Source organism: Sminthopsis crassicaudata, chromosome 4, assembly GCF_048593235.1.
Source record: "Sminthopsis crassicaudata isolate SCR6 chromosome 4, ASM4859323v1, whole genome shotgun sequence".
NCBI classification, from domain to species: domain Eukaryota; kingdom Metazoa; phylum Chordata; class Mammalia; order Dasyuromorphia; family Dasyuridae; genus Sminthopsis; species Sminthopsis crassicaudata.
In genome coordinates, this window is record NC_133620.1 from 278,979,692 (window position 1) to 278,995,547 (window position 15,856).

The following is a 15,856-nucleotide window of genomic DNA, read 5'->3' on the forward strand; positions in this document are numbered from 1 at the left end:
TGAGTGTCTAAGCCCAGATTTAAATTTAGGTTTTCTTGACTTCAGGCCATCATTATCCACTGTATTATCAGTTGACTCTGGGGGGGAGGGGGGTCTTTATCTCAATTTACATTCACACTAATGAATCAAATACCCACAGGATTCAAGAGTTGGACATTCTCTCCGATTTCAATCAGCAGGGTCTTTTATATCTTTTTGAATATAATCAGCACCACTGATTAGTGCCCTACTATCATGAAAATTTTAAATAATGAACTTAGCTTTTATGAAAGGATACTTACTGAGAAGTTTCTTTAAAATTATCTACATAGATCCCATCTATATCTATCTGTAGATATACCTATATCCTTATAGATAGATCTTTATTTACATAAACATCTATTTATGTTTTATTTGTATCTATGTATCTATTATTTGTATTTATTTGTATTATGTATCTGTTTACCTATTTCTTTCTTTTTTTTTGGCTGAGAGTTGGAGTTAAGTGACTTGCCCAGGATCACATAGCTAGGAAGTGTTAAGTGTCTGAGGCCAGATTTGAACTTAGATCTTCCTGACTTCAGGGCTGGTGCTCTATCCACTACCAAAAAATATCAACTCTTTTTTTTTTTTTAAATTAACATTTTATTTTAATTTTCTTTATTTCTTTATCAAGAGATTCTATAGATAGACTTCATGGGCTTAATATACTTAGATGGGAAAAAATTACATTTTAATTTTCACTAACTCTCAAATTGAGTATGTAGGGTTTCTCTAATTATTTTCAAAAAATTATACTATATATTATATTATATGTAATTATTATACTATATATTATATATATAAGGAGAGTCTCTGCCAGTTTCTCACACTATCAAAGGGATCCATGATACTGCTATAAAACCAATATTAAGATAAAGCTGTGGTCGAGTAAGGTATTATTGATCTCTCCTCTATTTGTTTAAAGGCAATTGAGAGAAAGGTAATGGTTGCTTATATAGAAAGGAAAACCACTTCTAATTGCTAAGGTTTTCTTCCCAATTCAGGGCTCCAGGCAAACCAAAGAGATTCTATTGATAAATGTTATTTTGCCTCCCCTTAAGTGGGGAAAAGATGAAATAAATTTGGCTACAATCTGGACCCAGGATGAGTAGACAGTTTAGCACAGTATCTGACATACAGTAGGATACTTAATAAATACTTGTTAATTGAACATTGTTGTCAGAAAATAGAATTGGTAAATTGAAAGCTAGAATTGTTTTTCTCAGAGGCAGTAGCCTTCAAAGCCTCAAACCTGTCTCCTTTCCCATTGTTTTACATAGAGTGAAGGGAGCTAAGGGTGGTCACTAGAAAGTCACACCAGAAAGGAAGAATTGGGAGAGAGTGACTCTGCTCTCAGGAAGGTGAGAGTCAGCAGAAAGAAGGCACCCAGTTTTTCCTTCTAAATCAAATATCTCCATTCATTAGCTACTATTAGTTTTATTTGACTTATATTGGTCTTTCCCTCCTTTTCTAGTCTTCTTATATATTACTCCCTTGGTGCACTCTGTGGTCTGAATATAATAGTTTACGTGCTTATCCTCAAACACAATATTCCATAGCCAATGTCCATGTCCACTGGCAATTCTGTTTCCCAAACCTAATGCATATTCATTTTGCTTATATTTGTGTTTAGTTCCATTGTAAATGCTGTCTTCATTATTAGAATGTAAATTCCTTAGAGGTAGAGACTTTGCTATCTGTCTTGTAGTCCCCAGTGCTTAGTACAGGACCTGTAACATAGTATTTGCTGAAAAAATTCTCATTGAGTGATTCACTGAAAGGACATTCATGGAATAACTTCTATCACCTTTACCTGCACAGGGAACAACAGCATAGGTGCAGGTAATAATTAGTCACTAAGTCAGACATGAAGGGAAAGGATGGCCAGAGAGCTTCTTTATATTAAATACCAGAAGGTGAAACTCATCAAAATCTTTCAGAAAGGAGAAGGGGAACTTTTGGGAGAGAGGAGGATGGGGAAATTAATTCCTCTACCTATGAGAATATGTATGAAAAAATCCCTTTAAGGGTGCAGCTAAATGGCACAGTAGATAGAGCAAGCCCTGAAGTCAGGAGGACCTGAGTTCAAATTCAGCCTCAGGCACTTCATATTTACTAGCTGTATGAGTCTTAAGTAAGTCAGCAAAAAAAAAAAAAAAAAAAAAAAAAAAAGACAAACTCCTCTTGACCAGCCTGTCATATAGAAGAAATATAACCTTAGAATATCATATTTGGCAGAGACTTTAGAGCATCCCCTCAATCCCCACAAAAAGAACTTCCATAAATACTCCCTTTAAAAATTTTTGCTTTAGGATACAAAGCTAGTAGTGGTATTGCTAGATCAAAAGATTTGCAGTTTGGTTGCCCTTTGGCATAGTTCCAAAATGCTCTCCAGAACAGTTGGATTAGTTCACATCCCTATCAACAATGAATTAATTTCCCAATTTTCCCATTTCTCCTCCAACATTTGCCATTTTCATTTTTTGTTACATTAGTTAGTTTGCTAGGTGTGAAATGGTACCTCAGAATTTTCTAATTTGCATTTTTAATCAATAGTTATTTAAAACATTTTTATATAACTATAGATAGCTTTTTATATTTTTATCTGAAAACTATTCATATTCTTTGTTCATTTATCAATTGGGGAAAATTGGGGAATGATTCTTAGACATTTGATTCAATTCTCTATACATTTGAGAAATAAGGTCTTTATAAGAGAAACTTTCTGTAAATCTCATTTCCCCCACACTCAATTTTCTGTTTTTCTTCTAATCTTGGCTGCGTTGATTTTCTTAGTGCAAATTTTTTTTAAATTTAATGCAACTTGTAATCCTCTCATGTTTGGTCATAAATTCTTCCCTTATCCATAGAATTGACAGATAAACTGTTCTATGCCTCCCTAATTTGCTTATGGTATTATCCTTTATGTTTAAATCATGTGTCCAAGATAAGGATCTTAACTTATTGTGTGTGATGTGTTGGTTTTTTACCTAGTTTCTGTCAAACTGCTTTCCTGTTTTCTCAGAAGTTTTTGTCAAATAACTTAATTGCCCCCCAAACTTGGACATGGTTGAGAATTTTGAAAAAAAAATAATAAGAACAAAACTGGAGCAATGACTTTGAGTATAGAGGATGAGAAATAAATTCAGAGGTCACTAGCGGAATCAGAAGGACCCACTGTAGGAGAATGAGATTGAATCATATATGACTCCAAGATTGTGAGACTGGATAACTATTACTGAGATGGTATAATTGACAGGAATGAGGCAGTGGAGAGAAGAAATTGGTTTCAGGAAAGAGCAAAAGACAAGTTTGGGAAATATTGAATGGACAGTGATGTAGCTGTTGCCTACTGATCTCCAGGATACCTCCCATCTTTCTTCAATAAGTTCAGTGTTTGGCTCGGTCTTTCCTTCTTAATGCAGCTCTCATACTAGGGTACTTCAACATATATATATATACACACACAGACACAAAATGGTTATATCTTAGATCCTTTCATTCTCATTCCATTTCTCTCTCTGACTGTTCTTTTAACTACACTTTAACTTTTACTCTTCAGATCTTTTTTTTTTTTTCAGATTTTTAAACTTCTACTCTTCAGATCTTTTCCAATTTCTTTGTCAAAAAAAGCCATGAACAAAATTCATGAATGACTGAATAATAGCCACCCTATTAACTCTTTCAAATTCTTTCACCCTTCTCAAGCTTCCCATAACTCCCTTTTTCTCTCCCCTCTCAACTGAGAAACTTCCTTTTTAATTTACTGAAAAAAATTGAGGTTGGGGAATTTAGATGGTGCAATAGATAGAGCACCAGACCTGAAGTCAGGAAGACCTAAGCTCAAATCTGGTCTCAGACACTTAATACTTCCTAGCTGTGTGACTTTGGGAAAATCACTTAACCCCAATTGCCTCAGAAAAAAAAAAATACAAAGAAAAAATTTGAGGCCATTCTCTGAGATCTCCTTTTCCTCTACTACTTATCTTACAATATTTAGATACCTTCTACCACTATCTTGTTCTTCACTCCTGTCTCACATGATGATGTGACCTTTTTCCTTGCCCAGATAAAACCCTCAATGTGCACAAGTAATACTATTCCAACCCATTTTCTCCAACACATTGTCTTCTTCATTATCCTACTCTATTATATTCACTCTTTCCCCATGTCTTATCTATTTCTCTACTATCTATAGATAAGCTTATGTCGTCCCTATTTTTGAAAAATTCTCACTTGATCTTAACTTTAGATATTGTCCAGTATCTGTCTTCCCTTTTGTGGCTAAATTTCTCAAAAAGGCAGTCTATAATGTTTTAACTTCTTTTATTCACACTTTTTAAGTATTTTTTTTTTTTTGCCTAAAAGAATAGAAAATTTATTCAACTCCAAACTTAATGTTTCTAATCTTTAAATTATTAAAATTGCTTTTTCCCCCAACATCATTACTTAACAGTAATATATCTTTGATGATGCCTATATTCACAGTCTTAAAAAACAAACAACTCTGCTGTGTGGAGAAAGTGTCCAGTTTCACCATTCAACTGCATTAGAGAGTTCTAGGTGAGGAATTTCTACCTTTAATGTAGAGCAGCACCTTCTTTGCAACTTCTAAATCTAGAGAGTTCCTTAGAGTAGTGGTTCCTAAATTTTTTTTCTTAACATCCCTTAAAATTATTGAGAACTCCTAAAGAACTTTTAAGTGATTCATATATATGTTAATATTTAATATATTAAATGTTTTAGTATTACTATGAAAATAGTTTTGACCAGAGAAGCTACTAAAAAGTCTGGGGGACCTCTAAGGGTTACTAAATTTAATTCCAAGAACTAGTTGCCTAGAACACTGAAAGGTTTAAGTGACTTGTCTATAGTCATATGGACAGTATGTGTCATTAGTAGGGCTTGAGTCTGAATCTTCCCAGCTCTTTAGACAGATCTTTATTTATTATATCAGTGTTTTACTTCCAAATGTCAAACTTTTAACCAAAACAATCAATTTTTTTTTAAAAGTTTATTCTTCTAAAGAGAGAAAGATTGATGTAGGGTGGAGTTGTCAGGAAAGGCACCACAAGAGATAAATATAAGGCCTTATGCAAACATTTGACAAGTTCAATTGAGGAAGGCAGAGCTAGACAGGATCTTATCTGAAAAATCTGTGGGGTAGCTTTAGTAGACTGAAAACAAAATAGAAATCAACAGTGCAGCAATTTTGGTAACCCCAAAAGTGAATGTGATCATAGTAAGTAAATCATAATCTAGATATAATAAACTGCTCTTAGTCAAATCACATCTAAAGAACTATGTCTGGACATCCTATTCAAAAAAGTTGTTGATAAGTTAGAGTTTACCCTGAGGAGAGTGGCCAGAATGGTAAATGTCCTTGAGTTTGTGCCATATGGTATTTAGTTCTAAGAACTGTCTATATTTAGTCTGGATAAGAGAAAAATCAGGTGAAAAATAAGCTAAGTATTTGGAGAACTGTTATTTGGAAGAGAGATTAGACTCATTTACCTTGACTGTAGGGAAAGAAATAAGAATAATGGATGAAAGTGACAAAAGGCTCAGTTTAGCCTCCTGATAAAGAAAATGGTGTCTAAATGCAGATTGAAGCATACTTTAAAATTTTATTTTATTTTATTTGTTTTTCTTGGAAAAAATTTTTGGTCTATGTTTTCTTTCACATTATGATTATTAAAGAAATGTTTTGCATGACTACACATGTATAACCTATATTGAATTCCTTACATTCTCAATGAGGGGATGAAATGGGGAAGGAAAATGGGAAAGAAACTGAAACTCTAAGTTTTAAAAATGAATGTTTAAAAAATTGTTTTTACATATAACCAAGAAAAACAAAATACTAAATAAAAAATAACATAAAGGAAAACAGTAATAAGAAAAAAAAGAAAGGAAAACTTTTCTAAAACTTGGAAATGTCCCCAAATGGAATAGGATGACACAAGGTTTGCAAAACTTTTACATATATAGGCAAGGGAACCACTTTAAGAGGAGAAAGTGAGAGGAGATATATATGCATGAGGTGTTTGAGGACAATATGGGAAACTAACCTGATTGGATCAGAGAATATATGTTGGGAAAAGGCTGGATAATTAAAGAGATGTCATTTTATATCTATTCTGAAAATTGGGCAGAAGCAAGCCATTTGTTATTGATTTGTTGAGAAATAGAGGGTCATTACTGGTTTTTCAACAAGGGAAGTAGTATGATGAAAATAGCATTGTGGGAAGAATGGCTGCAATTTGTCTGGGCTTCCTTTTCTTCCTTCTTTTTTTTTTTTTTTGGTGGGTCCTGACCCTTTGTCATATTCCGCTTCATTGTTTCCCAACCTCAGAGCCTTCAACATGATGCATGCGTAATGTGATGCAACATCCGGAAGATGTTTTAAGACTAAGGAAGGTTGGTGACATTGATATCTTTGGCACAGCTTACCAAGAGCCAAGGATAAGATGGAAAGGACAAGAATCTGGAGGTACCAACAATTGCTGTTTTTATTACTGCTTATCAATGACTCAGGTAAGAGCATCGAGAAGCCCAGAATGGGCAGGATTAAGAAAGGATGAAAAAAGTAAGGAATTCAGGGGAAGGGAGGATAATGCTAGGTCTCATTGTTTTTCATGCTTTCTCCTATTTCCTTGGAAAAAGGGATACATAAATGAGGACAGATTGGTTAAACCAAGGGAGAGTCAGTGCTGTACTGGCAAATGTTTTACAACCAGCTCCCTGAAAAAAGTATACATTTTAAACATATATTTTAAATTTAATCAGCATATCAGTTTATCCACAATTTTTAAAAATCTAGATAAGTAACAAGATAATCAATCAAGCTCTATTTTGTAGCACTTGTTGATTTCTGAGACATAAATGGTGATAATTTAATTTAACAATTTAATTTAATAATTGACTCTTCTGAGTTAGTAGGAGAGGGCTCCAGCATATCCCCAGACCAGAGAGTGTACTTGGTAATTCATAGGCTCATGAGATCATAGAGTTGAAAAGGACCTTTGGGATTATAGAATATAATGCTTATTTCATGGATGTAAAAAACCAAAAGAAGTGACAGAACTTATTTGAGATCACACAAGTGGTAGACCCAAGATTCTGGCTCAGATTCTCTGATTCCAAATCCACTGTTTCCTATTTTTGTGTATACCCTAAATAGCTCCCTAAAAATTACTGACTACAGATCATAATGACCTTGGGTCCCTTAAATGAAATTATCTAGGATGAAATTTGTTTAAGTTAGAAAGACAAGAGGTATAGATTTGGAAGCAACACTTCTGCCTAGCTTTGCTTCCAGAAAAAAGAAAGAATAATAATAATAATGACAACATTTAATAATGCTTTAAGGTTTGCAAAATACTCTGAAAATATTCTTTTTATCTCCACAATGAACATTGAGAAGTAAGTGTTGTGATATTTCTATTTTTAGACATAAGAAAATTAAGGCATAGAGAGGTTAAATGACTCGTCATACATGTCAGTAAGTTTCTGAAATTGGATTTAAAATTAGATCTTCCTGATTCCACATCTAGTGTTCTATCCACTATATACCTTCTTCCCAGGTAATCAGAAGAATATTCTGCCCCTCAGTACCTCTATCCATTTCAGAGGAAAAGAGGTACAAGGGTTTTTTGAAATGAAGGGCATTTGCCCTTCAAACTTCTGAACAATATTAATGCAAATATGTAGAAAGTTATTCAGAGCATAACTTATAATTGCTAAACAAATTCTCATTCTTATTTCCAGGCTTCTCAATATAGGTAGTACTATAATAATTACTCTGATAAGCAGAAGGCTGCCCAAAGGTATATTCATACTCCATCAACTAGAGCAGTGTTTTCAATCCAAAAAGATGAGGCAGCAAAATCCTCTAAAGCTAATTGTTCCAGTGGCTTTCATGTAAAGCCTTTCTGTAGCCCTGAGGACCAGAGGCAAGGAAACAGTGTGTGATAAGTTTTATATTGATGTCAGGTATTATTATTATTATTATTATTATTTATAGTATGAAGTAGTAGTATTATGAGGAGGAGCAGCAAGAGTAGTAGCAGTAGGAGTAGGAATGGTAGTAGGCGTCATAGAAGAAGTAGTAGCAGTAAGAAGAGGAACACTAAGGGTAGTAGAATGTATAGTAGAAGTAGCAACAGTAAGAGGAGGAGTAGGAACTGTAAGAATAATAGCATGGATAATAGAAGTAGTAGAAGTAAGAGAAGGAGGAGGAGCAGTAGGAGTATTAGGAGTAGGAAGGGAATAATAGAAGGAAGGAGTAGAAGTTAGTAAGCAGTAGAGATAGTAAGAGTAATAAGCATTAGCAGTAAGAGGAATAGGAGAAAAATTAGGAGTAATGATAGTAGTAATAGTAATAGTAGTAGTAGTAGTAGGTATAGTAACAGAAATGATTACAGAATTAGTGATGGAAAGAACCTTAGCACAATCTTATGTTTTATAGATGTGGAATTGAGCACCAGAAAAGTTAAATAACTTGCCCAAGATTGCACAGATAGCAAGTACCAGAATGGAAATTTCAACCTAAGTTGAAATATGGGAGATATTATAAGACATCTTGCTAAAAATAGCTGCTAAAATACCAATATGGACAGCAAAGATTTCATTTTTGGCCGGGGTCCATGATTTCATCAGTGCAAAGAATTCTAAGAGGCAATGTCGTAGAGTGGATAGGAAACTGGTCTCAGAATCTGATTGATCCACTGCCTACTGGCTATGAAAGGTCAAGTTACTTAAATTCTCAATACCTCAAGGTACTTTCCTAATTGCAGAATAATTGTCCTTTTGCACTGAGAAAAGGCTGCATAGGAGGAATATATACCAGTTTATTGAATTGGATTGAGTGCTAGGGAATCAAGGGATCTTAGAAGTAAAAGGAACCTTGGAGTTCAGTTCAGAATAGAGGTAGAGTGAGGACAAAATAGTATGGAGGAAAAAAAAATAGGATATCTCTGGTTTGTGAATAAGGAACAAGATTTGGATTGGTGGAAAGTTGTGTTCAGGGTACTTGAGACCTGGGGATCAGCAAGAGCTAAAGACAGAGAGCCTGGGAATGGGCAGGATTTATTTATTTAAAGGCAGTGACTCCTTTTTGAGTTGGTGAAAGTAGAGGAAGTGATTTGGGTTAAAAGAGCTCAGCACTGGAATGAGGTTGTAGTAGTATAAAGCATCTGAGAAATTTGGACTAAGATCCAGGTTTTGCCACTTATATGATCTTGAACAAGCCACTTCATCTTTTCCAGTTTTTTGGTGGTTTTTGGTTTTTTACATCTGTGAAATGAATTGGAAGATGGAAATAAAATGAAGAAGAGGTCTTCTCTGACTTGAATTTTTTCCCCCTACAGGATTACAAAGTCCCCCTTTGTGCATAAAAGAGGGAAGAGATGCAACTCTGCATTGTTCCTACAACATTAGGAAATATTTTAATTCCCTGAAGGCCTGGCAGAGATTAGAGAGTGAAAACCAATTGAAAACCCTGATACAAAGCAACACAGATGGGGTGTTCAGTCAGTTCAGGGTCGGCAAATATCTAATGGCAAACAACCCTCCTGATGCCATGATGAATTTCACAATCCTGAGATTCCAGAAGCAGGACTCTGGAATATACCAGTGTGTTATCGATCAGTCGCCTCAGAAGCCCCTGGTCTTGCATGAGCCTTTCCTATTGACTACATGTGATGGTAAGCAAAAGGGTGGAGTCAGGAAAAGGAGATGCTTTCTATGACTTTTGGTTTCTGGAACAGAGAAATAGCCAGAGAGAGCTAGAAGGAGAAGCTACAAAGATGCAGTTTAGTAAAATGAATGCAGCCTTGGACTAGAGTTCTAATTCTAGCTCTCTTTTGTGATACCTGGGCAAATGACTTTGGACAGGTCTCTTGGCACTCTGGTCTGAATCTATTCACTTAAAACATAAGGAAATGGAATTTCTAAGTGGAGCTTTCAGATCTCTTTCAGCTATAACATTCTATCCTCTAATACTAGATGAATTTCAAAAAAAATCAACCATGTTGGTTTCTGGCTCTTTCCTTGAACCTTTTCTATTTTCTTTTAGTACATGTATACAGTATATAGTACATTAGAACATGTACTATGTTCAGCACACTGAAACTGGAAGCTGAAAATCTGGTTTTAAATCTTATCTTGTATGTTTATTGCCCCCGTAATCTTGGGAAAAAAAAAAAACAACCCTCTCTGAGATTTAATTTACCCATCTCTAAAATGAAGGGGTTGGTCTAGAAGGGCTCTGAGGTCCCTTTCAGCTTTAGATCAATGATCTATGCGCTCAGTGTGCATTTCTATCCCTGTTTACTCATATTTCCTATACCAAAATTTCACCTGGTTAACTCATTCTTTTGACTGCCTCATCCCCTTTTCTTCTCAAATCCAAAATACTTATTCTGAGTCTCATTCCTTTTGGACCTTGCCCTCAGGCAGGTAGCTGATGAGTTTAATTTGGTGGAGTATACCTGTTGGTATATTAGACAATTCATGCTCCAGGCAACTTAAAATATTGCCAAGAATGCTCTGTGATTTTGGAATTCCTATTGTGGAAACTGCTACATCTGTAGTTTAGAGATCAAGAGTAGCAAAGCCCTAGGATGTTGACTGAGTCTCACAGAGTTTAAATAACTTTCTTGGAGTCATAACAAGATAACAATTGTCAGATATGAACAAGATTCTTGACACAAAGCCATAGGTCACTTTGCTTCAATCAATTTGCATCTTAACCTGGTTAAAAATGCAGATTTCCTTATGAGAGCCTTTATAGACTTTAGCAAATGGTAGGAATTTCAGACCATCTGGAAGATTGATGGAAGAGAAATTAGGATATGGCAAAGACATGATAGTGGGCTTTCAATGCCCCTCCAAGTGAACAATAAGAGCATCCTGTTCCCTCAAGACAAATAGCCACACCCTGTCAATATCTACCTGAGGATCTTAGAATTGGAAAGGCCAAATTTAGAAAATATGCCTCTAGATTCTTTGTAATCCTATTTTAAGTGACTCATTCAACCAAAAAATTATATTGAAGACTCATTTCAGAACCCATCAATTTGGAGGGCATTGGATCCTTGAAGAGAAACATGAAAGCTTAGAATATCTGCTGCTTCAGAAAATCTCTTTCTCCTCAGTCTTCTAAAGCTATTTCCATCTTTTCTCTCTGTAGATGACTTTGTATCCTACTTTCCTGTGAAACTAAAACCAACTCATCTCAAGCATCCTCATTTCCTCTATATTACATGTCAAATTTTCTTTATAGCTAGTCATTTTCTTTGCTTCAATCTGTGAGAAGGACCTGTCCCTGTACATATGCACTTCTACAAGGGGTCCATATCTTGTCTGGCTACTATTTTCAATCTTGATATCTTCTGAATCATTTCCTGCTGCTTGTCATATGGACAAGGTCATCTAACCTGTCCTTAAAAAGCTCTCACTTGATTTCACCAACTACTCACGCCTTTCTTCCATATTTTATCAATAGATCCCTAGAAAAATGCTATCTTTACTTCTTGTCTCCAGTATATTTCACCCTGAGTCCTCTGTAAGTGTGCTTGGTCTTTGTGTGGATGAGAGTTTTTAATTCTTTCAAAGTTATTTTTCTCTACAATGTTGTTGTTATTGTATAAATTGTTCTCTCGGCGCTGCTCATTTCATTCTATATCAGTTCATTTAAGTCTTGTGTTTTCCTGAAAACTTCCCTTTCATCATTTCTTAAAGCAAAATAGAATTGTATCATGTACATACAGCTTCTATATTTTAAAATTGATTCATTGACTTTAGAATGAATAAATAAACAGACATTTATTATGCACTTATTATGTGTCAGGCACTGTGCTAATAAAACAGATATTTCCCCAAAGATATGATGCAAGGGATGGAGGAAGAATGATTAAGGAAAGAAGTGAATTCCTCCACCTCCCCTTCCTTTCCCTTACCAATAATTTTGTCCTAACTCTGATTGCAGCCTTTCTCCTAATCCTAATCTCACCTATTTTATCTTTTAGCAACCACTGAAATTACTCCTGGCATACCAATACCCCAGAAAGTCACTCCCAGAAGAAAAGAAACCCCAACTCCTTTGTCCACAAAAACAAAGTCTTTGCCAAACCCAACCTTCCACACTCAGCCTCCTGTCAAAAGTACAGTCCATAGTCTCACTACAACCTTTGAAGCTACTCACAATGAGACCACGTCTGTTCTTTCCAGGTTTGTCATGGCCCACTGTTTGGAAGCTAAACCCCAAGCTCCATTTCTTAATAATTGTACAGAGTGAACCAGGTAGAGAGCCCATATGCCTAGTGGTCAAATTTAAGTGGCAAGGTTCACCAAGAACTGAGCTACAAAAACTAGGGGAAGAACTATGGGTGTTGGGGGAGATCAAGGAGGAAAGGCAAAATGTAGAAAGGTAAGTTCCTTATGATGCTGAGTCCTAATTTGATTTGCACAACAACCTGGGAAACAAGTGCTGTTATTATCCCACATTTTATAGATGAGCTGCTATTCAGCTACAAAATATTTCAGTGTTTCTCCAGATAAGTCTCAGGGAGGCAAAATTGATCCTTTTTATTTCTAGAGCATTAAATATTAAATTATAATGTATATCTTGTTATGTGTATCTCTTATGTATTCTATTTTGCTTCACAATTTTCCCAACCTTTCTATATTCTAAGGCCAGAACATCCTTCCAGACTTTCCAGTCAGTATTTAGGGTTCTGTAAATATATTTATTTTTTTTTTGTGCGTGTGTATGTGTGTGTGTGTGTGTGTGTGTGTGTGTGTGTGTGTGTGTGTGACTTGCCCAGAGTCACACAGCTAGGAAGTGTTAAGTGTCTGAGACCAAATTTGAACTCAGGTCTCCTGAATTCAGGGCTGGTGCTTTATCTATTGCACCACCTTGCTGCCCCCTGTAAATATATTTCAAACTCAAACACATTCCACAGTGTTTGTCAAACACTATTAACTGACTGACCAAATAAATTGGTTTTACTTCCCTCATTGTCAAATTATCATTATAGGTTGCATTTTTATAGCACTTTAAAGTGCATGGCACTTTGTATACTATCTCATGTGCAACTCATAACAGTCCTATGAGTTAGGAACTACGAATATTATTGTCTCTATTTTATAGGTGAGAATATTGAGACTCAGAGAAATTGTCACTTATTTGATGACTTCTTCAGGATTATACATCTACTAAGTTTAGAAGATAAAATTTGAACTCTGGTCTTGCTTGCTCCAAATCAGATATCTTCTACTACATCACAAAAGGAAGGCAAAAGGAAGTTTTAGTCAATCAGTCAACAAGCATTTGTTAAGCACCTACTATGTGCTTACTTGGGACAGCTACCTGATGCAATGGATAAGAGTATGAGACCTGTAGTCGGGAGGAGCTGAGTTCAAATCCAGTCTCAGATACTAGTTATGTGATCTTGAGCAAGTCACTTAACCCTATTGCCTCAATTATTGCCAAGAATGCTCTGTGATTTTGGAATTCCTGTTGTGGAAACTGCTACATCTCTAGTTTAGAGATCAAGAGAAGCAAAGCCCTAGGATGTTGACTGAGTCTCACAGAGTTTAAATAATTTGCTTGGAGTCATGACAAGATAACAATTGTCAGATATGAATAAGATTCTTGACACAAAGCCATAGGTCATTTTGCTTCAATCAATTTGCATCTTAACCTGGTTAAAAATGCAGATTTCCTTATGAGGGCCTTTATAGACTTTAGCAAATGGTAGGAATTTCAGACCATCTGGAAGATTGATGGAAGAGAAATTAGGATATGGCAAAGACATGATAGTGGGCTTTCAATGCCCCTCCAAGTGAACAATAAGAGCATCCTGTTCCCTCAAGACAAATAGCCACACCCTGTCAATATCTACCTGAGGATCTTAGAATTGGAAAGGCCAAATTTAGAAAATATGCCTCTAGATTCTTTGTAATCCTATTTTAAGTGACTCATTCAACCAAAAAATTATATTGAAGACTCATTTCAGAACCCATCAATTTGGAGGGCAGGAAACAAGCAGGAAATATATATGCAATGTCAGTGTAAGGTAATCTTAGAGAGGGAGAAGGGCAGGAAAAGCCTTTTTAAGAAGGAGAGATCTGAACACTTTCCCTCTAATCCCACATTTCTTCTAATTTTAATGTCTGCTGCAACCACCCTACAGAAAGGATTAAGACAAATGTGATCGTGGAAATGAACACTGGCTCTGGAGATAGAATACCGGAGTTCAAATCCCATCTCTGGTATTTATTAGCTGTGTGACTTTAGGCAAATCTTTCAACTTTACTGGATCTTAGTTTTTTCATTGGTCAAATGGAGTTTAAGTTCTGAAGCTCCCTTTTGGCTCCAGATTTATGATCTTATGGAAATGCTATGAAAAATATAAAAATGTAAGGGTGATTACTATCTTTTGTTTTGACTTCATGATATTAAAACTGAGGAACTTAGGTGATGCAATGCATAGAGTTCCAGATTTGGAGTAAGGAAGACCTGAAATATGACTTTAGATATTTACTAGCTGTGTGATGCTAAAATATTACTCAACTTTGGTTGCCTCAGTTTCCCCATCTATAAAATGGGGAATAATAATAGTACAAGGCTGTTGTGCCGATCAAATTAAATATTAAAGTACTTAACACATTGTCCGGAACAGAGTAAGCACTTATACAAATGCCAACTATTGTTGTTGTTGTTACCTGTCTTGCTTTTCTCTTCCCTAGGTTTTCTAATGTGCTTGGTGTGACATTTGGAATGCTTTTGAATAAGATTCTGGTATTCATCATCTTATATATTCTCCTCCGAAAGAGGACTGGGTGCTAGCACCCTTGTGACTGACCTTCCTTGAAGAATATTATTTTCATTTTATTTTTTGGTTCATGTTTTCTCGCACAAAATGACTGATATGGAAATATGTTTTGCATGTTGCACATGTATAACTATATTGGATTGCTTACCATCTCAGGGAGGAAGAAAGAGAGGGAGAGAATTTGGAACTCAACATTAAAAAGTGTTTTTACTATAATTGGGGGAAATGTTATTTAACAAAAATAAAGAGAAGCATAGTGCAAGATTTTTTTAAAATGGAGTATGGGTTAAGGAAGGTAGGACTTATCCAGGATTTGTACAATCTGAATTCTTTTTATAATTATCAAATTTTTGAGTTGGAAGATATGATAGAACCAACATCTCCCAGAAGCATTTTCTTTCTTTTCAACCCCAACAATGTAAGAGGCTTTCTAAAGATGTCCCTAAGGCCTGATAGGTTTTAGCTTCCTTGATTCAGCTTCCTGAATATTGGGTATAATAATTCCCAGTCACATATAGTCTGCACTTGTGGTTGCCTAAGACCTCATAACTTGAGGATTTACTGATTAGAGTATTTTTAGATGGAGATGAGAGGATTTGGGCCAGAAGAGCCAAATGCTGATATATTCTTGTTGCATATCCTTACTGTATTAGGGCAAAGTAAACCTCCTTTGTTAAATGTTCAGCGAATTATGAGTGACTTATTGTATCCCAACATCACATTAAAAGAGGTACTACTGGTGTTAAAAGTGTGCCTCTAGCAGAAGGAATCTTGGAAATCATTTTATCTGACACCCTATGGGACTACATGTTGTAGGAATCTCTTCTTCAATGTCCTTTACAGATATTTTTCAGTTTCTGCCTTTAAATAACTTCAGTGACAGTGAACTTACTAACTTTGTACTAGGGTATTTACTATTCTAACCATTCCACATACATTCTTCAAATATTTGAAGTTAGCTGTCCTATCCTTCTCTTGTTAAATGGTCCCAG

The 15,856-nt window shown here is 35.4% G+C and overlaps 1 protein-coding gene across 1 annotated transcript in view; it reads left to right on the top strand.

Annotated features, from left to right (window-relative positions):
• Positions 1 to 15,626, top strand: part of TREM1 (triggering receptor expressed on myeloid cells 1) — a 31,824-nt gene extending 16,198 nt beyond the window's left edge. Inside the window, exons 3-7 of the mRNA XM_074310976.1 lie at positions 4,510 to 4,584; positions 6,377 to 6,558; positions 9,393 to 9,728; positions 12,054 to 12,255; positions 14,779 to 15,626. Of these exons, the coding sequence (XP_074167077.1) occupies positions 6,492 to 6,558; positions 9,393 to 9,728; positions 12,054 to 12,255; positions 14,779 to 14,878 (705 nt within the window). The 5' untranslated portion in view covers positions 4,510 to 4,584; positions 6,377 to 6,491 and the 3' untranslated portion in view covers positions 14,879 to 15,626. The remainder of the gene's footprint in view (positions 1 to 4,509; positions 4,585 to 6,376; positions 6,559 to 9,392; positions 9,729 to 12,053; positions 12,256 to 14,778) is intronic.
• The last annotated feature ends 230 nt before the right edge of the window (positions 15,627 to 15,856 follow it).